The 22822-nt window shown below is 45.9% G+C and overlaps 1 protein-coding gene across 10 annotated transcripts in view; it reads right to left on the bottom strand.

Annotated features, from left to right (window-relative positions):
• CASZ1 (castor zinc finger 1) overlaps positions 1–22822 on the bottom strand; it is a 282546-nt gene that overhangs the window by 5475 nt on the left and 254249 nt on the right. For 9 of the 10 annotated variants that reach the window (XM_061450109.1, XM_061450107.1, XM_061450113.1 and 6 more), the window contains 11 exons: positions 21335–22203; positions 19308–19449; positions 18103–18166; positions 15364–15524; positions 11894–12016; positions 10690–11025; positions 8832–9030; positions 8155–8326; positions 5226–5374; positions 3781–4015; positions 2221–2514 (listed from right to left, as the gene is read on the bottom strand). In XM_061450109.1, the coding sequence (XP_061306093.1) occupies positions 2221–2514; positions 3781–4015; positions 5226–5374; positions 8155–8326; positions 8832–9030; positions 10690–11025; positions 11894–12016; positions 15364–15524; positions 18103–18166; positions 19308–19449; positions 21335–22203 (2744 nt within the window). The remainder of the gene's footprint in view (positions 1–2220; positions 2515–3780; positions 4016–5225; positions 5375–8154; positions 8327–8831; positions 9031–10689; positions 11026–11893; positions 12017–15363; positions 15525–18102; positions 18167–19307; positions 19450–21334; positions 22204–22822) is intronic. The other variant, XM_061450116.1, reaches the window with a different exon arrangement.

Genomic DNA, 22822 nt, shown 5'->3' with positions numbered 1-22822 from the left:
AAACCCAGAGCAGCTTGCATCCTTGTCTAGGCAGCTGAAGAAACACTCATCTCTTTGACTGTTGTAGAATTGTTTTCTTTTCTGGCTGATAAGCAGGTATTTAATGTGATGAATGCTATTTTTGCCATATCTGGCCCTTCCAAAGACAACCCTTCTAGAGAAAGGGAGGATATCATTGAAGGAAGCCTCCAGAAGTTAAACTGGGGCTGTACTGAAGGCAGAAGTCAATGAAATGGTAGCAGCAACCTAATCCCTTTGGTGGCCCTTGGCATGGCCGGGCTATACAGACTGCAGGATAAGCAAGGAACAAAAGACTTTTCCACACCCGTTCATTCTATGGCATTTCTGCTCTGGCTGCAAGTAAAGACACTAGCTTGGGGCATCCCTGGTGAGACCATCTTAGTGATACGTGGCTGGTGGAATCTGCATGTTAAGGCAAATTTAACCAGCTACCAGTGAAAGAATAACTTCCTGTCACTGTGGATTTTAAATTAGCAAGCTTTAGCTACAGAACCTGTGACCAATTAACTCTCTGCTCTCCCCAGAAACATCTGGTATTGTAAATCTAGTTCTGTGCTTCCAGAGCACCAGTGTAAGTGCATCCCTGCCTGGACAAACCACTGCTATCCAGATCAACCCCTTCTTTAAAATCGGTTACAGCCAAATCATCAAGTCTTTTATCCTTGGTATGAATGCTCCTCTTGTCTGGCTCCAGACAGCAATATGGGATAAGCCATTTTAGGGGAAAGACTGCCTGGGAAATAAGTGTAATTTAGATTTTACCTGTTCTAAGTTCAATGTGTCTGCCCAGCTTTTACATCAGTTCAAATAGATGGGCTTAAAACTTAGTGAGACCAATTCTATTTCCTCAGACAGGCAGTTTCAGCACAAGAGCATGGGAAAGAGCAGTGAGAACCTCATACACCCTCCTGCTTTAGCCACCAGACAGTGTTCAGTCCCTAGCACCCAACTGAAGATTTACAAGCCTCAGCAACTGTAATCCCAAGCAATTCTCAATGGTAAGCGCATTCCATAAGCTGGTCTTTTCAACTACTCATAACACAAAGATCCACAAAACTATACAAAGTAAAAAGAAACTTAAAAACGTATCATTAGAGGAAAGCAGAGCACAAGCCTAGAATGTTTCAGGTTCATGCAAATCCTTGAAGAAAAAAATGAAGCAAAAATAGAGTTTCTTGTGAATTTTGTTCACTGGAACACCCTCCTCCGGACAGGGCAAAGGATCCTTCTGCCAAATCCATGAGTAAAATCCATGACCTTCAAAGCAGAGTTGGTCGTCCAGCCACACTCCCAACCGTTTACCTTGGATTTGCTCATTACTAAAACTGGCAGGAAGAATGACTGGGACATTTGTAGGCTGCCAGAATCCTCTTCAGTGTGAACTTTAAGCACAAATATGCCCTTAATTAACTAGAAAAGAGCTGAGAGTTGGGAAAAGAAGCCAAAACCGAGACACACCCTAAAAACCATTCCCAGCTGGAATGAGAATCCCCAGCCTGAGACATCTCTGATCTTAGTCACACATGGGAAACATGGCAGCTTAAAACTAAAAATCTCGATGGATTTTCTGCAGCTGTTAAGAGCAGATATAAATAACAGTGAGTGTGAGAAACAGCCTGAGCTGTCTGATGATGTCATCACAGTGACACTGTACTTACTCTGTTACTGGTGCTGGGGAGAGCAGCCCTGAATTTTATGGCTTCATGCAGGGATAGGAAGCAGTGAAGCTTAAAAGATCAATAAAAACAGGGGAACTGGGTACCTGCTATGTGCAGCAGACTATGGTAGTTATGGTGTTGGCTGGCCTGGAAGAGCTAAGCAAGAATCCCAAGTCCCATTAATGCTACATGAGAAAAACTTTCCTTTATGGCCACCCTGCTGTTACCAAGAGGCTGAAAGAGCATGTTAACTTTGCATTTTGTTAGATTTTTCCCCTCATTTGGAACTGGTGGCAGTTTCTCTCAGGTGGATACCTGATGTGTCTCAGTGGTTTGCTGTGGTTTTGGTTATCCTTTGTAGCTGTGGCTGTTGTGTCAGCAGACAAAAGGAGAGGTGTGGAAGGGCCATGGATAAAGTTAATTAAGACACAGAGTGATGTATGGTTTTTTACTGACCCAAAGGTGCAGAGAAAACGTGGGCAGGGTGAGTGGGGAAGGAGATGGGCACAGGAGACCAAGAGAGAAAGCAAAGAAGTGTTACCTGCTGCATCCTGAACTAAGGGAACGTCACTTTTTACTGGAGTTGGAGTGGCAATGATGGGCGAAAACCCAGTGGTGCTGGCGGCAGGCATGACAATGCCTCTGCTGGATCCAAGAGTGGCACTGAGCAGAGAGTATGAGAGACAAGATGGAGAGAAGAGATAGGGGAGGGTGGGAAGGGGAGACCTAAGCAGGGCTTGTGAGAAAGATGGAGGCAGAGATGGTGGTTGAGGTTGTGGTGCAGTATGGGTACCATCATCGGCAGCAGCAGTAGCAGTAGAAGGAACCAGGCAGCCTGGAGAATGTGGAGAGAAAAAAAAGCAGAAAAAAAAGGAGAAAAAAACCCAAACCAAACCAATAAAAAATAAAACAAAAAAAAAACAAACCAAAACAAGAAACAAAAGAACTGAAATGAGAACCCAAGAGCAGAAGCAATACGATGAAAATGGAAAATACATTCACAAATGTATGAAACAGAACTGTAACAGAGAAGAAACAGAAGGTGAGGAACTGACAGCATCAGGAAGAGGAGGGTTGTCTCTGCACAAGGTAGGGTGGCTTTAGTGGGTGGCATGGGGGAAGAAATTCCTTGTTCATGTACATAGTGCCAGCTCATACAACTAATAGCTGCAAGGCTGGTCTTACATTTGGGTGGGTGGTGTTGCTCCCTGGATAGCAGCTGGGGGCTGTGTCCCAGACAGTTACTGACAGAGTGCCAGGAACCAGTCCCACCAGGACTCAGGGGGAGCTTTAATGCCATGGGACAACCACTGTCATGACCCAGCAGGGTTCACAGACATGGTCAGGTATAGAATAACCTTTATCTAACTGGTATGGGAAAGAAAAGCAGGGAAATGTTACAAAACTAAAGCGAGCTCAGTGAGGCAGCCTATGTAGAATGTAACACTTAACCCTGGGAAGGGCAGCTAAGAGATCCCTGCATCACCACTAGGTAACAGAATTCATAAAAGCTATCTGACTGCTGAGAAGATAACCCCCTAACACAGGGCAGTGGGAGATGGCTACACATTATCCTAGCAAAAAGAGGGGATGATGGAGGTCTCTTCTGAGCAGCACTGCACAGAGTGGGAGCAGGGGAGCTCAGTGAGCTGCTTTTATGTGTTGCTTTCTGAAGATGTGGTAGCGTTTTTTCCCCTGTGTATACAGTATTTGCTATTGTACAGTCTTTCTGTACCTCAGTTGTATAGGAAAGTACCTGACTTCAGACGCTGCACAAGAACTACATAAAGATACCAGGGGAAATGCCAAGTACAGAAGAGGCCCAGAACTATTTTTCTTTCAAATCCTCTTATCCAAGACAGAGAATAAAAACCTCTCTTCAGGGGAGAAAAGATATGCTGTTAGTTCATGGATGTTTGAGGTGCTCATTTTGATGGATCTCGGAAATGGTGGAGGGAGCCAGGTTAGTATGAGGCACTACTGTGACGCTGGTACAGGTCATATTTTAAGATGCAATTGTTCTTTGGCCTCTTCCTGAGTGTATCTGCTGAGAGAGAGCAGGCAACTGAGGATCCGTTTCACCCCACCCCTTCTCTCTTACCTGCTGATGTACTTTCGTTGCCCACTGGAGTGCTGGAGCAGCTGCGGTCCATATTGGAAGATTCAGAGGAGATACCCCCAGGGCTGCAGCCAGTGTAATCCATGTACTCATCTGTTTCAGTGTCCATCATGCTTGGGGGTCCCTGAAAGGAAGCTGGGGTTCCTGATGAGGCTGGGCTGGGTGCCATGCTGCCAACCTGGGGGAGATTTTCATTTCTTGGAGTGTGGCCAATAACCTGCAGCAAGAACACAGGACGGGGACTTTCACACCAAAAGCAAGATGCCAAGACCAAAACCATCTGTCTGCACGTTTATTTCCCCCGTCACAGTTCAGGAGGGATAGCTGGAACACACTCGTGAGTGGAACCCATGGCACGGTGGCTGGGAGCGTGAGTCTGCCTTCCCTGGGAGCTCAGGCTTTGAGCTTGGCACATGGATCCTGGTATGTGAATTGTGATGTGCTCAGAGGCTGGGAGCGTTAATCTTGGCACCAGCATCCTGGTGTGTGGATTCCGATGTATTCAAAAACAGGAGGTGTTAATCTTGGCATTGCTACCTTACTGTGTAGGTCCTGCTGCATTCAGAGACTGGAAATACGACTGCGGACACTACTCTCCTAATGCCTGCATGCTGAGACACTGCAACAGGGGCACAGAGGCTGAAACCAGTGATGGAGGTGTGTGCTGTGGTCACGCGCAGCTGCTCTGGCCTGGCCTGACCTGGCCATCTCTGGTTACCTGGGAGGTAGCCAGCAGCACTGGATAGCCAAACTCACCACTAAGGTATGGGGAAAACTGGAGGTAGAACATTTGAATGCAGAAAGGCAGAGCAGTGATCTGATTAGCTTTGCCACGTGCTCTGATTTGTGCTTTCATCCCTGTTTTGTTTGCTGGACTGCTCTCAGTTATGTGTTAAGAGAAGATGCAACTGCATCGCTCTGCTACTTCCTGAGAGAGGACAAGGAGTGCCCTAAACTAACTCCAAATCAATAAGGGAAGAAAAATGTCAAGATTGGTATTCCTCCCATCCTAGGTGGAAGCAGCAAATAGTTCTTTATGTGCAACAGGAAATGTTTGCTTTAACCAGCATGTTCAATTCTTCCACATCCTAAGCACTTCATTTTAATAACCAATTGGTGTATATTGAGAGAGCAGGGAGGGAGGGCAAGTTGTAGTTTTAGTGTTCTCCATTTTTTATCTCCGTAATTCACAAGGAAAAGCTGTTTACACTAAGTAATGCTTCGATGTCTATGCTTCCTCTTATTGTGCAGTCCAACCAGGTAAAGGTACCTTGGGTGAACTTACGTATCCCAGCTGCATCCCCCAATGCTATATTTATCTGCATTTGAGAGAGTCTGGGTACAAATGTCTAAGGCAGCTCTGGAGCAAGCAACCAAAGGGACCGATATTACATGCACATCTACAGCTTAAATAACTAGTGAGTCACCTGAGTAGGAACACGATCAAAGTTCTTCCCCAGCATCCTTCTCATGTGCTTTCTGGCGTGGGATGTCATTTGGTGCTTGAGCAGGAAGGAGAACTGGCAGCCCTCACGAATGCAGTGGAAGTGGCTGTTCACCTGGTTGTATTTGCAACCTACAAACACAAAACCATCATATGTAGCACATGGAAGGTATCAAGAAGGAAAGGGACTGTAGGGAAGATGATCTGGAAACGGGACAGGGCTGCTGCTACATGGGTTTCTAGTGGAAGACTACTAGTGGTCATGGGTTCTTCAGGAACAGTCTTGAATGAGACAAAACATGGTATTTTGATTGCTGAGCAACTGCAGAAGAGGATTACAGTGTACACAGGTTTAAGAAGTGAGACTGGTCCCACCCTTCTTCATTTTGTTGTAAAGAAAGGAACATTACTATTACATCCACTAGTGCCTAACACTCTCCAATCTTAGCTAGCACCTTTTCCTTTACAAAGAGAACAGAACCAAGACATTTAACTGTATTGTGGAGGTTACAATCAAAAATACATGCTCAGATTGGAAATGAGAAGTTCTTTTTCTCTTTTTCCTCCTAACTATGCTCTCAGTACAGCAGTCTCAACAGTGTTGGCTCTGGACACTATACCCTCTGGTCAGATAGAAACGAGCCAGGAAGTGTTTACTGCCACTCCAAATTTGTTGTGTAATAGGGGCAGCTACTCAGCAACAAGCAATTCCTATGGGTTCTGGCACCCAGTATGTGACACGTCTTGTGCTTATGGATCATGCCATGCATGCCAGGAGTTTGTGACAACCCTCAACAGCCACATTCTATAGCTGACAGATAATGGCTTCTTATAGTTAAAACACAGCTCTACCAGGTTCTGTCTGTTCTCCATCATTCCTTGGCCATACCCTTACAGACCTGTACAGACCTACAGACAGGCTCAGTTTTACTCATGTAGCTACACCCATCCCCCTGTACTTACACATGTGGGTATTTTTCATTTATCTGTTTCTCCCTCCCCATCCATCCATGTGTGTCTGATACTTATACATGCACAAACACATGTATTAAAGAAAAATCTGTTGTATATGTTTGTTCTGAAACATTCACAGCCTTTAAAGCAAGCCAGTGCTTTCTGCACCTGATGTATATATATATATAGATATATAGATATACACACACATAAAAAGGCTAGAGATATACAGAGAAGCAGACATGCATTTACATGTTGATGTAGCCATCTAGACCTACACAAACACATCCAGCTACACCATCCCATCGTGCTGCCTGTATCTAAACAGGCAAAGGCTAAAACATATGCTGGCTAAACATGTTTATGGCATGGCAACCCAACCTATAGGCAGATGTCCACACTGCTGGATGCATGCACCCCATCGCTCCCCAAACTAAACACTGCTGACACAGGCAGAGCCAAGCAGCTCCTGGATCACCCAGCCCATGTTTAGTGTTTTAGGCACATGCCAAGTTTATGTTTGTTTAGGCACTGCACTCCCCCACAGCACCACCTCATTCGCCCTCCCCATCCCGTTGTGCTGTTCTCTGGGATAGAGAACAAACAGTGCTGGCGGGACTGAAACACTATCAGCAAAGGGCAGGTGAAGGCTCGCCTGTTGCCAGGGCACCCGTGTAGGCTGGGTGTCATGTATCATTGTCCTGCTTTGTCTAGCTCTTGCTATCACCTGAAACACCTAAAGTTGAGTAAATACCTGCAACTGCTGAATCTACTGACATGTGCAAATGAGACCTTGGTAAGTACTGGCCGCAGCATGTTGACACTCAGTACCCTGGTTACCACAAACAAGCTGCCATTTGGGTACAAATTCTTGATGAAAAGAAAGCTGAAAAGAAAAGTCTGGTTCTGGCTGTTTCCCTGCAGTGGGAGAGAACAGCACCCAGAAGTGTTATTCTGAACCTTGGTTTGTTGCAGCTTCAGTTCCAAGGGGCTGGGTCTGTGATACTGTTAAGCCGAAACACAAGTTGAAGGGTTAAGTGAATCATGACAGCTCAGGACAGAGCTCTGCAGGAGCTCTCTTTAGGGATTCCCCCCAGGTTCAGAGCCGTGGCTTCCAGCTCTAGCTACCTCCCTGGGAATGCATTCCACTTTCTGTTGTTGTGTTCGACCAGCTTTACACTAGAGGCACTTGGATTTAATAACTACTGCCCTGCTGCTAATAGTGCTGGCAAGTGGGCAAGCCACAGTGTGAGGCTGTGCCACATCTCGGGTGTTTCCTTAGGCCGTGCTGTGGTGGGAGGTTGGCACAGAGATACAGCACTGCATTCCCTGCTGCTCACAACTGGCTGTAGAGAATGGCTTCAGAGGAGTAGTTTATGGAATGCTCTTCTTCATACCTCAATCTCTGGTTATTTGCCCTTTGTCTTTCAATGTCGTGCCCTGACTAATAAAAATAAAGTAAGTTTTCATCTGAAGCTGCCTGCAATCAGGCAAAGCAGCAGCTTTCTTGATGCAGGAAGATGTTCACACAAGGCACTCATCAGAATAAGCATTTCCCTTATGCCTTTTATTACTGCTAAAAGCACTCTTAAACTCCACCCAACCCAAGTATTAGGCCCAAAAGACTACAAAGTGAAAAAAAAAAATTCCCCAAACAAACAAAAAGGCCTTGACAATGACCTGTAAAGCAAAAACTAAGGGGAAGCTGTATTTCCAGACAAATATATATATATATTCCTCTATATTATCATTTCTATGCATTTAACTGGGTCTATTTGGGAAAATATGCTTCAGCTCCTGCAGATCAGGAACTGCTGTTTCATTTGTTCTCTTGTTCAGCGCTTTAATGACCAAATACACCTTGAACATAACTTGCAGGCTCTAACTCGCAGTGTTCTTAGGCGGGACATGGGACAGCCCACACGAGGGAGATGATGGGGGAAGAGAAGACAACTCACCCAGTCTGCCACACTCCTCTCGCTTGGTAAAATACTTGAAGCCGTTGGCTGCCCTTCTCTCTGCCTTCTCATGTTTTTTCACATGCCAGGGCAGCTTGGTGGTGATGTTAGTCACGAAGTAGCAGCCAGGACGAAGACAGTGGTAATGCCCTCTCATCCTGAATTCACAGTGCTGGAGAGTAGCAGACAGGTCGTTTTAAGCACATCTAAACCAAATGCACTCCCATCTGCTGCTACTGATGCTGTCCCTCTGAGACATGAGAGAGCCCTGAACTCATACTCTAGATCACATCCATGTTATCTTCCACAAGCTGCAATACAGTCATGCTCCCTGTCATGTACTTTGTATTGCCACTGTGCTTTCTGCATTGCATTATTCTACATTGAGATACCCCAACCCTAACTTGTGGCTTTTCCCTGGTATAGATTTTTACTGTATTTCATTTTGTGTCTCAGAGCATTCTAGTTACCTTGTCCAGTTCACCCAAGCCAAGGAAACATCCAAACACCTGCAATTTGTTAGAAACCAAACATTTTGCTAGCCCCTTCCATGGTTCTGTAGTTAGACCAGGAATGAGACACTCGACCTCACTTCCTGTTGAGCAGTCTACTTGCTCTTTCTCATTCTTCTCCCACACATACTTCAGGGTGGAACATTGCTTTTGAACTGCTCTTACCTGGTTTGGACAGAGACACTGCAGTGAATAGTAAGCAAACTGGTCTCGCACATTCACCAGATTATTGTTGGGGTTGATGTGGTCCAGGCAGTGGGATTCTGCTTTGCCCGAGGTTTTGCACACGTACTTGCAGTTCCCAAAGAGACAGTGGAAGTGGAATTTGTTGGCGTACTTGCAGTCCGTTGCCAGGCAGGGATCACTGGAACACATCCAACACCCCATCATCACCCTCACTCATTTCACACATTGGTTTCTTTGCCAAAATTTAATTCAGGGGGAGCCCAGCTGAAGCCTCTGCTCCAAACATGGCCTACAGATTGCCCACAACCACCTTCCTCTTTCCTAAAACTGATGCTGGCAATGCCACTGCAATTCCACCAAGCCAGAGCACTCTCCTGATTAAGATTACTGAAATACAGCAGTGCATGGTGGGTGCTGTAGTCTCCGAGGGCCACACTTGCAATTTAAAGCTCTCAAGATCCACACAGATGCTGTTTCTCCCTTTCTGCTTACATTTGCCTCAGTGGATTCAGACAGTTTCTCTCATCTCAGTTTTGTCTAACTGAAATGAAACTCTGGGGCAAGCACACTGCAAGATGCCAGGGCTTCCCGTGAGTAGACACCATCAGCAGTGGCCTATTTAATTAGTTAAATGGTTTTGATACATTACTCTCCCCCCCCATTCCATGGATTTCTGGCTGCACAGAGGTCAGATCAGAGGTAGGTGAACATTGATCTCTTGGATCTCAAGCACTGTACCAAATGATACCTACTCAGTTATGTGAAACTGAATTAATACACTTCTTTGAAAGCAAATGACTGTCAATACATGACCCTGAGACTGAGACTCCAGCAGCCTGAATCATTAAACAGCAATGCCTAAGCTGAGCCTGGACTCCTGCGTAAACCACAGAACTTCTGTACCTCTTTCTGTCTATGCAACAGAAATAACACCAACACTGTGAAACTTCTTTTATGTTTGAAAAGAAGTTCAGCAAGGTACATTTCCTCCTGCCAGACACCTCCCCTGTGAATTACTCTGTAAACCAACACTACAAAACCAGAGACACAGGATTTAAAGAGACTCATAACACTTGTACAGAAGTTCAGCCAGGACAGCAAAACTTGGAGAGATCTGAAATGAGGGAGAATTGCTCCCTATTCCCTGAGCTGCTGAGACACCCATTCCTGACAATCAGAGTCCAAGCACCTGAGCCCCCTCCACTTCCTGACCCCTGCATCTTCTTCACTGAAAAAAATGAATGAAGGTTAATTATACTGAGTTCCAGTTGGCGTTCCCAGAAGAGCTTACTGGGGACAAACCCAGGAGAAATGCAGCTACCTTCCCTTTCAGCTGTCTGCAAACATCTACTCTTAGTTAGTTCTGTGTACTTTGCTGGAGTAACACCTCACCTTTGCATAACTGAGCTCTCCACTGCCCACTGATTTTTTCTCAACTACAGAAACTCACAGTAAGTCCCTGCAGCAAAATCTGGCATTGGGCTACTCAGGTTTGTGGCCTTCAGTGTCAAAAGTACTGCAAAGACACCTGTATTTCTGTGCATGTCTTCTGAGGTATAAAAAAGGCTTCAGTGATATCTCAGCAAGTTTATTTCTCCTCTAAGCTCCCACCTAAAAGTACTCCCAGATATACTCACCAATCCTGCTTTTTCTCCTAGGAAAACTAAGGCACTTTCTAGACTTTGTACATGTAAATTTTCTGTGAGATAAAGCCAGGAAAGACAGAAGGTGTTTCAGTGGGTGAATACAGATGTAGCACTACAGCTTTGAGGAGTGGTACAGAGGGGACTGCAAGGCTGGAGAGGGCGTAAGGAGGAAAGCAGCATCTACAACTTACTTCTCCTGGAACTGGAGAAATCCGGGTTTGACCTGAGGCTTGGCGTTCTCCAGGGAAGTCGTTGCCAAGGGTGAAGTTGCCAGGTTAGGCACTGATGCTGGGATCTGAGGCATCTGGGGTATAGTTGAAGCCAGCTGCTTCCAAGCTAGCAGTGTGGGGGCAGAGGGCATGGTGGTTGGACTTGGAGTGGGCACATCGAGGGCTGGAGCGCTTGCCATGGTGACAGAAGTAGCAGATGGTGATGAAGGGGCCAGTGAAGGCTTATTCTCAGCAGTGGCTGAGAAGGGAGACTCGGAGTTACTTTTCACAGTTCCACCCTCAGTTCGGAAGTGAAAACTGCAAAAAGAGCAATGGAAATTTACAACAGGGAGAATTTCCAGGATCCCGCCCTTCCTTTGCTAGTCCCCTCACTGTAACAGTGGGAAGGTATCTTAAATTCATTCTTCACTCAAGAGACATCTGGAGTTCTGAGCTTGCTATCCAGCCTCAGGAACACAGGCTGCATCCTCTAACCTACATGTCTGGCTACCAAACTCTGGGCTGGCTGCTGCTTTCCAAAACGATATGAGATGACGAAGGGTTTACAATACAAGAGCATGGCAAGGTGAGGAGGAGGGTGCTGTTGGGCTGGACAGGTTGACTGCTTCATTTCAAGATCCTTATCCACATGCTTTGAACTCTTAAAACCATATAAACTAAGGGCTAGGGAAAACTTGTTAGGAGAGATTTGTCATGACAAGACAATGAACAAATAAAACGCTTTCTACACTGCAGAGATGGGGAGGTGTCTACTCCACAAAAAGTCTATATCCAGTGACAATGACAGGGTTTACAGGCTCCTCCCCCTCCCATATATTTTTTTGGATGGTATATATGTGTGCTGTGAGAAATCTGGGTCTCCTTGAACACACGGTCTGTCAAGTAGGCTATGGAAGAACACAAATGTCCAATTCTCAGCCTTGCCAACACTTTTTCGCAAGTTGAACACATTTATTGTGAAACAAATTTAAAGAGAACACGGTGTTCTGCACAACTTTTAGCTGAGCACATTTACACAGGAAGCACATGGATGCCCAAACTGCTGCCCTTAGGACTGCCCGCGTTCCTGCTCCTGAACAGAGGCGTTACTCAGGAAGGTCTCTCTTGTCCTGCAGTGTGTGTGATGTAGAGTTTTCCCAAGGTTTCCCAAGACTCTGCTACTTACTTGGCGTGCTTGATGGCTCCATCCAGGGTGCTGAAGAGGGCCCCACATTCCTCCACCACACAATGGAAGTGCACCTTATGGAGGAAGTCGCACTGTGCATCGCAGAAGTCCTTGGTACCAAACCTGCCCAAAGCAAACAAGCATCTTAGGGAAGAGCCCAACACAGAAGCCATGTTGGAACAGACATGTTCTGGTTTTCAGCTCTACTACCACTGTGTTTCTAATGCCACTGTTCCTGCTGCACAAACTGCTGGTGGTGTTGCTTGGTTAGTGCCTGTTACACAGATCTGAACATGCAGAACAAGCACCTAATTTCTCTCCAATTGGACTTGACCAAGAAACTCCCATTTTAGTGTGAGCAAAATACAGAACTATTCTGAAACAAAACCTGAAAACCATTAAGTTCTTGAGCATCCATATACAAAAGCCAAGGCTCTGAGAACGATCACAGGTTAGTAAAAGTAATCCAGGTAAAACAGGTCTTTGTTTTCTTTTCTTTCTCGATTTACTGGGACTAGCAAAAGGGAAGAAACAGGAGAGGTTCAAGGGAATCTAGATCCAGAACCCACCCACCCCCAACGTTGAAACAACAGGGTACTACATAGATGGGAGAGATGAAGTATCATCCATATAGCAATTCCAGCCTAGGATGCATAAATAGGGAAAGCACAATCCCTGAAGAACATAAGAAACATCCCTGCAAAGCAAACACGAGAGCAAAAGCCATCATCTAAGATACCCCTCTCATCATCATGCAGGAAATGGTCAAGAAGGCAAAACCAACTAAGCATGGTTTCACTGCTCATCCACTGCTGAGATGCTCTGGACTTAATAAGAGTAGCACAAATACACATGATTTCAGGAAACTCCAGAATCACAGGGAATCTAGGAATCAAGTAAAAAACACTGGCAGGAAGGATCTGAAACTTAACAGGGGAATCTTGCATAATTAAGATACAACAAACTACAATTGCTCTGATGAGCAGGAAAGCAAGACACAAACAGCAGCCTGTGTGGTCCCAGGAGGGGCCTCCTACCAGTTTGCGAGTAAAGGAAAAGGAGTAAAACCTCGAGCTGGAGAAGGAAGGTCAGCAGATATAGAATACATGCACTTAGTTAAGGCTTCCAGGGAGAAGATGAAGGAAAGTAAAGCTATGGCAAGAAATAAGAAACCAAGATACTGCAAGCTAAAGGGGTGCTTTTATCAGAGCCAAAAGATACTGCACTTAGTAGGAAGATCCAATGAAAATGGGAGGTCAAAAATGGCTGCTTTATGAAATTTGCTCTGGACAGGAAAACTAAAGACAAAACAGACAATTAGGGATAAAGCGAAGACCTTCCAGAAGAGCAGATAAAGGGACTGGTCAGAAAATACAAATATGCCCAAAGCAGCCAGTCTGGATGATGTATGCCCTGAAGTGCAATAGAATTAACTCCCCAACTGACTGCTTTTCTGTTTGCTGGTTTTTAAGCCATAGAGAAGAGGGAGGTATGGGAAACTGAAAACAAAAAAATAATAGAAAAATCTAGATACTGATTCTTTCAGGGGGAAAAAAGACAAGTGATCTTTGGCAATTATTGTACCTCCAGCCTTAACTTCTCCTTCCAGTAAAGTAATGGAACAAATATTAAGAGGGAGGAGAAAATCATTAAACATCTAGAGGATAAAGGAACCATGAGCAATAAACAGCATCAGGATTATAAAGAATAAATCTTGCCAGACAAATTTAATTGCTTTTTTTGATAGAATTACAAAATTAGTGGATGAAGGGATGCAATATATTTGGATTTTAGTAAAGCATTTTGATACAGTCTTGCATATGCTTAGAATTAATTCAAATTGGCCTGGATGTGAATGCTACCTCATGGATTGCAAACTGGCTGAAGGACCATAAACAAAGGCTAATGACAAACAGCACTGAGCTGGTAGGAGGTATCCTGCAAACACTGCACGGCTGACTTGGGTTAGGTCTGAGCTTATTTAACATCTTCATTAGTAATCTAGGAGAAGGAGTAAACAGTGTGTTAATGAAATTCACAGAAGATACTAAACTGGGAGGAGTTGGCAACACCAGTGCAAGAGGAGAAAAATAACACCAAGAGGCCTCGCAAGACAAGGGAGAAGGTTCAGAATACAAGAGTCCTGTTTAGAAGCACACAGCTAATACATCTGGGGGTGGGGGTGGTTTTATGCATGGGGGACTCAGGAGAGCATTAAAAGCAATCCTGTGTTACAGTGGTTGGTAAACATGATACATATACATTATGCAGTATAGATGCAAACCAGGTAGCACACTTGTGAGCTGCATATATGGGGGCAGAAAGCTTGTTAGGTCTGGTGTGGTGATGCAGGACTGGCAGCCTGGGTCTGCACCTGTTCAGGGCACAGCAAGAATACCAACAGCAATGACATGATCGGCAGGCTGAAGGGACTAATTTACAAAGTCAGATTAAAGGAAGTAAATAAGCTTGGGTAAATGGGATGCTAAAAGTCTGTGATTATCTGAAGGGGGTGAACCCCAGTTGCAGAGAGGAATTATTTGCTGTGGTTCAAGGGGATAGAACCAGGAGAACTGCAGCAAGATTACAAAAAGGGAAATTCAGGCAGCATTCCATGAAAAAAAGTCACGACAATGAGACTTACTGTGTGGTAGAATAACGCTCCCAGAGACAAGAAAATAGCCACGCTGCTTGGCATAATTACAACTAGGCTGGACAAAATGCAAATGGACTGCAGGGAAGGATCTCACACTGGCCAGGGGCAGAAGGACCAGAAAAGTTTCTAATCTTCTCCATTAAAGTCTGGGATTTACAAAGTGTCCACAGGCATTTGTAGGCAACAATCTGTGTCAGAGCACAAACCCGTATGTGTCTGCCTGGGTGTATCTGTGTATGCTCAAAGCATGTGTCTGTCTGGGCATGTATGTGCATGTGTCTTTGTGTGGGTGAGTTTTGTATCTGTTCCATTTTCCTTTCAAGCCTCCCTGTCTACAACATAACCAGGAGAAACCACCCCAGTTCCCATACTCTTTATACTCCTGTGTTTCAGTGGCCTACTCCTGTGATCAGAAGAAATGCCACAGCAAGCATAAGGCTTCTGTGATCTGTGTGTAGTGACTCAACATGGTCCAACAGCTGCCGTGGGTCTCCTGAACTTGAAGGCTGGGGACACAAAGAGGAGCCCAAGAAGCAGCCTAGGCCAACAGTGAAGACCTGTGCTCATAGTTGGTTGTCAAGATCCTTTGTAAAATAACTCTATGTGTACAGGTTATTTCTGACAGGACATTAACACCTACTGCAGCTGGCCCAGACTGAGGACTGAATGGACTCCAGAAGGCGATAAGCGTGTCACAGAATTAGGCCTTTAAATCCAAGAGAACTCTGCATTCAAGTGTAAACTAACGAGCCAGATGCTTTGCAAAGGAAGTTATTTTCCCTTTCCTCTATTCCCAGTTCCACGCTTTCCTTACCGGCGCAGGTACATCTTCCATGGCTCAGAGAGCTTCTCCTGGACAAGTGCCTTCACTGCCTTGCCCAAGTACTGTGTTGGCTCTCCAGCCCCAGCCTGGCTGCCATCTCCTTCTGTCTTAATGTTCAGCAGGTTGCCAAGGCTGGCACTGGTCTTGGACATCTGGAACAAGAAGACAGACACTGCATCAAGCCCAGCACGCAGCCGTGGACACTGCCACTCTGGATACCCCCAAGACTGTCCCATAGGAAGCTGTGTCTTCAAAGATTTAAGAGAAGACAAGAAGTCTGTGCAGACTGCCTCAACTGCATCAGCAAAACTTAATAACACCTCACTCTTGCACATCCTCCACCCAACTATCATGAAGTACTCCAGTGCCCATCTAATATTCATGGCTCTTGTGTGAAGTTATGAAGCATCCTGTCTATTTTATACATGGGTAAACTGAGGTGAAGAGAGACATACCCTGTCTGAGTATGGAAGAGGTGTGCAGGCTTCAACATTAATAGCCCTGTAGAGCTCCTACAAAATGCTGGTCTCTTAGCACAGAGCTAGTGACGGAACTACTAAGCCCTTGTTTATTTAGTCAGCTTATCCCAGCCACAAGGATGTCTCCTTCTTTGAAGTGACTATCAGGTATGTTTGGGAGTGGGGGGGGAGAAATCTCATTCAACTGGGAAAAAATTCTGGCTCCACTTAAGTTCCTGGAAAATTCTTACTAACTTCAATGACAGAATTACTGCTCTTTGTTCTAATGGACATATCCTCCATAAAGCAGGACTCACAGCCTGCATTGTGTGAAAGGCTTCAAATAGGTTCTACACAGAGAAGGTTCTGAGGTCCAGGTGTATGATGTACAGGATAGAAAAAAGAAGTTATTCAAGCGTATTTAGAGAAAAACTTTCATTCTGAATAAACACACGATTTCCCAGACCCTTTCTTGCTTTGTTGTGCTCTCAGTTACCTCCAGGAACAACAGTGAATTTCACAGCATGAATAAAATGCAGGATGGGGCCCAACACTTGCATTATAAACTCCACCCACTTGAGGATCTCAAAGCCCTTTATAAATACCAGTTAATTAAGCCTGACAGCCCCCTAAATAAACAGCAATAGGCTACAGGAACCCTGGCTATTTGAGGCTCTCTTAATGCCCCCTGAAGGTAAAGCCCCTGCTGCTGTGTGGAAACTGCAGCTCTTTATGGCTGGAGTCAGAAATTCAGGTTGTCTGTTTCCATTGGAGCTCCTTGGGCATTCAATTTCTGTAAAGGCCTTTTTTTCCTAGATGAATTGTGAAGGATTCCTCCACAAACAGAAACTGCGTGCAGCAAGAGGAACAAGCAAGTGTGATGTGTTCCTGAGCATGCTGAGCTTGATTCTGCAGTCCTTAGCGCTGGAATAGGCTCCTGGAATTAGTGGGCTCTATTCTTTGCTGGTTTATGTCATCGGTTAATCCCATTCCTCCTTTGAAAAAGGAACAAACCTGAAGGATTCTTGTTTTGTACCTGCGCTACACTTCTTTTGCACAACATAAAGAATCCTATGCAGGGCTGCACGCAAACGAACCCTTATTTCTAAGCATATACTTCAATCTCCTGTCCTCCTGGAGATTTTCAAGTGAAGTAGTTATTGAAAGAGAGCTTTCCCTGAGCTGGGGTCTTCAGAATGACTTGGGACCCCAGACAGCAAATTTACTAGCTAGATTTACTCACTAGAGGAGGAGCTGTGTATTTGGAATCGCTGAAGAGACAATGTGCAGGAATGGGTAAGAAATTAAGATTAAAAGGGAGTATCAAAGCCCCAGTATAACAGAGCGCCCCACTGTAACAGAAAGCCAGTGGACGAGAACAGTGACATAAGGATAAATGCAGATATTAAACAACACAGAGAAAAAAGAGTGATCAAATAAGAGAGAAAGGAGGAAGAGACTACTAGGCAAAGTCACTCTGGCCTCTCTTGAGGGTTACATGGCCTTGATACATGTAATGCCCAGAGCCAAGGGGATGGCAATAGTTATGCCTGTAAAACCCATCACACAGTAGAATATTAAAGCATGGCTCAAAGGCTGCCCTCATCTCCACAGCAGTTGTATACAACAGCAAAATTAATCTTGGTACAGTAGAATTTATCATGTGAAAGGGAAATATATATTTGAGATGATGTACAATTCAAGGGAAAAGTAAGGAAAAAGAAACGGTGCATTATCTAAAATAAATATCCCAGAACATGGTGAAGGGGCTCTGTTGGACACCATTATTCACAACAGAGAGACAGGAATTGATGATTTTGGTTCAAAACTTCTGGTTTTTTTCTTCTTGTTCGCAAATGATTGTCCTCCCCCTCCCCCAATGAAAGAAAATGGTTTTAAGTAAATAAACCAAATGAGGGACTATAAAAAGAGAGAGAGAAGTTGCCAGGTTCTGGAAATAAAAATGGGGGGAAAAAATAATTAAAAAACTACTCTTTCAGATCCTCCTCTGTCTTGAAAGGATGAAGGGGAAAAAAAAGGTGTCAGAGGCTGCAATATATTTCTTCAGCCAGTTCATTAAATTAATTCGTAAGCAGTGGCTCTGAAATTATACCCGATGAAAAATGGTCTCAAAATTTAAATGGTACAAACTCATCTTATTAGAGGCAAAACATTAAAAAACAAACGCATCTCCCCCCCCACCCTCCCCGCTATCGCAGCTTTAATTTCTCGTGGTGGGGGGAATGAAAGGCATTTGATGGATGGCTCTTACCTTATTCATAAGCGAGGATAAAAGAGATGAATTTGCCGAGACTGTGTGGCCATTTGATTCATTACTGGAACACACAAACCAACAGGGTTTAGTTAAGATGTGCACAGGGACTGTGAGCACTGAGATTAATCCTTCTCCCTTCAAGTTGCCTCACTCCTCACCTGCTACATCTGGAGGAAGAGAATGATGCCCACCCTCCCTTGGGCTGCCCCGACTCCTTTACTTGTGATAGCCAAGATGGAGAGAAAGAGAAGGTCCCAAGTCTGCAGAATTTAGTTCTTTCAGCTATTGAACAGGCCAGACTTCCTCCTCCAGTGTCCACACTTTCACCAGCTGACTCAGAACCCACCCCATGTTTTACTCTTTCATCCCACTGAACTTCCAAAAATAGGCCACTTGTCAGGGACACGAGCCCCCTTAGCAGCGGAAAAGGCAAGGCAACAATCCTTATGGCCACAGCTAAGCATGCTGAAAGACAACCCTGCCATACACCAGCAATACTTGTCGTTTACTGCAAGTGCTGGGGTCCCAAATCAAGGCTTATTTAAATACAGTATGGAAAAGAATGTATACAAAGGTCAAAGTGGAGCAAGCTCACTTATCCCCAGTCTCAGTTCCTCTCCAGTTTTTCCACACAGGAGAGTCCCCAGATGCTCCTATTCTCAGCAGGGTTGCTGGGGACACACTCTGAGCTAGGTGCATTCACCTTCGTGCAAGCGCAAAGATTCATCAGCATAACTAGAGATGAGCACAGGCCAGACCCAGACCCAAGTCAGTGACACCCAGTAGTTTTGTGTGTCCAGTTTCTCTAGCAGGTGCCTCTCTTAGGCCTGAATCAAAGCTCCTGCTAGAAGTGTGCTGAAGTATGGCACTGGAGCAGCCTTTGATCAACTCCTGATGACAACAGCAGGAATACCTATGTGAAGGAAGCTTTGCCAGTGGCTCATTTTTCAGAGGGAAGTACAAGAGGTGAGGCTCTTGTCAAAAAGTCAGGAGGTGTTTGTGAGCCCCAAATGAGAGTCTGGAGAACATACACACTTGAGGGGAGGAAAGAGAACCTCCTTGGCCTCCAATCTGGGTGCATCCAATTCAGCACTGTGAAACTGCCTTTCATCAACCTTTTGCGTCCCCTCATATTACAGGTATGGAAACTTGTCAGAGCTTGATGCTGGAAAGCGCTAAGGATGCCTGTGCACAACCCTCACCCGTGATCCTTGACACTCAGGTCCAAACTGTGCTCCTGCAAAGACTCCTGACTAGTGGCAGATGATGATCCCATGGCCTCCACAGGTTCCTGCTTCACCTGAACTGGATTGAACCGTCCGGGAGCTGCTGGTTGTCCATTCCCTGCTCGAGAAAGACACCAAAATTAAATGCAAAAATTAAATGACAAAGGTAGGTCTAAAATGAGGTTACAACGGCAAATAAAGAAGCTAAATCACTAGCACCAGTGCATAAATGGGAAAAGCAAAGAAAAAGTCGGGGGGGGGGGGGGGGAGGGAAGTGCTGGGATTGCTGGTCAGCGTTTATTGCCAGGCTGACATGATGGGTTCTGACGTCCACTCCAGCGTGGAAATTCTTCAAGTGATAATTATTGCAAAATTATGTCAAAGTTGTCCAGGCTGTGGGCCCTTTAAAGGAGAAGGGCGGAAGGAGCGTGGGGGAGACCTGATTCTCTGCACAAACTGTCATAACTAATTTGCGGGGCTGCCTCTTAAGCGTTTATTAAAGACTCTGTTAATGCTGAGGCAATGTGGCAGCTCTCGACTGCTACTCAAGCCCCCTTTCCCGTCCCCAATCCCAGCGTTGCCGTAGCGACAGCGGTGGCCACTGCGCCTGCCCAGCAGGAGCATCTGCCCGTCGGGGCTATCGGAGGTGACAGCCAAAGGGCCTGGCTCAAGCCACCGCCAGCACAGTGTCCTCACAACAAGGGGGGGAGTTCTTCTTTTTGGGGAGGAGGTTTAGTGCTGAGCCCATGGAAGAAGAATTCAAATTAAAGGAAGAGAAAGAAAGAGGAAAGGGGGGAGAACAAATTAAAGGGAAAAAAATTAGGAAGAACAGTGAAGAAAAAAGGAGGGAAAAAAAGTTGCTGACAGGAACATGTCTGCAGAGCTTTTTTCCACAATCCCCAAGTGACTAAAATATTAATTTCCCCTCCGGCAGTACAGCTGACGGCGAGCTGCTGCTCAGACAGCAAGTGGCATTTTATTAAAAAATAAAGGAAAATAGTTCCCTCAATGACCTTACTCTGCTTTAGGAAACCATTTTTCAAATAATAATTTTAAAAGTATGTAAAAGTTCCCCTCCCTCTTTTCATCAGATCACTTCATCCTACTCCCTCGTTTGCTCTCGGGTCGAAGGGGACGTTGTCAGCACTCACATCCCCGTGGGCCAGCAGGGAAGGAGGTTCTGGGGCAGCCCAATGCTGTAGGGTGCTGCCAGGGAGAGCCTCCCCTGCACTGCCCACCATGAGCTGTCCATGTTCAGCAGGAGATTGTGGAGGTACCCAGTTCTCTGAGGGAGCACCACATCCCTGCCAGTATGGCTGGCCACAGGCAAAGACCTGCCCCAGGTCCAGGTGGCAGCAGGAAGAGCTCTGGGTTGCCCCAGGGACTTCTCATTCCCATCTTTTATCCCTCTCACAGTGTCACTGCCTGTTGAGTTCAGGAGAAGCACAGCTTGCAAGAACTGAACAGGAGAGAGCTCCAGTTGGTGGAATGTACCAACACCATCTCCAAACCCAGAGCTGCAGCACAGAACCAAACCCCCAGGTCAGAAATTGGCAATGAGCTACAGGATCAACACCACTAGGCCCAGCTAAAACTCAACACCGTCTGCAGAAGAGGGCTGCAGGGTTTGGCCAAGCTTATTCTTAATTTCCATTTTTAATACGGTGCCTCTCTATTTTCAGCCTATAGCAAAGTAGGCAATACACATGGCAACACTCTTCAGATCTGGTAAGAACCTACTGTATTGTGGGCAAAGCTGCATTTCCTGCTTCTCTTCCAGCCATGTGGGTATAGCCAGATTCCACAGGAAACCATGCCAAAACTGCTCTCTTCAAGGCCTAACTGGACATGACCAAAATTTACTCTCACATTTATGTTCCTCCACTACCTCCTCTCCACCTCCTGTCCCCCAGACAACACAGTGGCTTCTCATTCACTCTTCTCCAAGTCATCAGGCATTGCTCTTTCTCCCATCACTAGCACAACTGATGAGCGTGACTCACCTGCTTCAAGTGCCACAGAGGGCTTGAGTGCAGCTGCTGCCAGCCTGGCCATCATAGGAGAGATTAATCCCTTGCTAGCAGAGATCCTTTCCATTATAGATGCTGCTGGAGCTGGAGAAGAAGTAGCTGCTGGCTCACCAGATCCTGATATGGCCTGGGATGAGGAATCTGTAGAAGCAGATGATGTTGGATTGGTGCCAGAAGAACCAGCAGCCATCAGATTAGCTGAGCTGGCAGGAAGCGGTGTAGAGACCCGACTGGGGATGATGGGGAAGAAGGATCCAGCTGTTCCAGGAAGTGCTGAGTTGGAGAGTGCCAGGGCCAAGGGTATATTGCTGGGAAGAGCCTGAGAGAGCAGGCCAGAGATCTTGGTGGCTGGTGTCATGCTGTTGGCAGACTTGCTGGCCTGTGAGGAAGCGAGCTCAGCAGCAGAGGAAGGTGCAGCTGGGACTATGAGAGAAACGGAAGACTGTTGACTGGTGGGGGAGGCACTCAGGCTGGAGTTCTTCGAGCTCATAGCGGAGAAGTCAATAAGGTCATCATTACTGGACTCCTCTTGCTCATTATCCTTGGACCCCAGGAGGGAGGCAGGCAGGCCCAGCACTCCCGAGCTCCGGATGTGCCGGCGCTCATGTTTGCGTTTATGGGAGGTCATCTGGCTGGTGGAGGTGAAGGTGAAGCCACAGCCTGCCCTTATGCAGTGGAAGTGGTTGGTGGCCTTGCTGTAGACACAGCCCTCATACTTGCATTCCTCGTATTTGTAGAACTTCTTGAAGCCATCCTTGGCATAGGCATCATCTTTGATGTGGTAGCTCTTGTGCTTCTCAATGTCACACTTGTTCTTGAAGGTGAATGTACACCCAGGTCGCCTGCAAGGGCATTGAGGAGGAGAGGATGGTTGGCTGTGTGGGCTAGGAGCACAATGCTAGGACCACAGCTGCTGTCACCTGCCTCCCTCTGGGATAAGGACCAGGATCAGCATGGGATAATGGCCCTGACAGCAAAAGGGCTGAGGAGCATTACATGGTTTAACCTGTGACACCCAGGCAAGCAAGAATGCTGCCATGTGAGACCTGGGAAGCTTGCTCCACTCTGAGGAACACCCACAGTAACTGTGGGATGTAGGCGCCCACCACTAAAAGTTCCAACCAAAACAGCAGCTACAGGGGACTTAGGTACAAATTGTGCTTTCCCACTCTTCCTGTGAGGAATCAGTAGAAGAGCATTTGTGTACAGAAGGCAGTCTGGCCCTGAAAGGGATGAGCTGGCTGACTGTTGGCTGGAGAGAACACTAGCATGGATGTACCATTAGCAGTGTATTAACGGCCTACTTCAGTTGAACTCTGCAAAGCACTGTGACAGTTCCCAAATGATTCTGTGGTTTTCTAGTGGGTACCCTTTTCCTCAGATCACCTCAGATCACACTAGTGCCCTCGAAGTGCTCTGTGACAAGATCCTGGAAATCATATCTGCCCTGGAACATGAGTT

This window comes from Pezoporus flaviventris, unplaced genomic scaffold, assembly GCF_033815535.1.
Source record: "Pezoporus flaviventris isolate CSIRO_AGI_PZ_B2104156 unplaced genomic scaffold, CSIRO_AGI_Pfla_v1 ptg000009l, whole genome shotgun sequence".
In the NCBI taxonomy this organism is placed as follows: Eukaryota; Metazoa; Chordata; class Aves; order Psittaciformes; family Psittacidae; genus Pezoporus; species Pezoporus flaviventris.
Note: the sequence above shows the minus strand (reverse complement) of the source record. Positions and strands in the feature narration are given on the sequence as shown.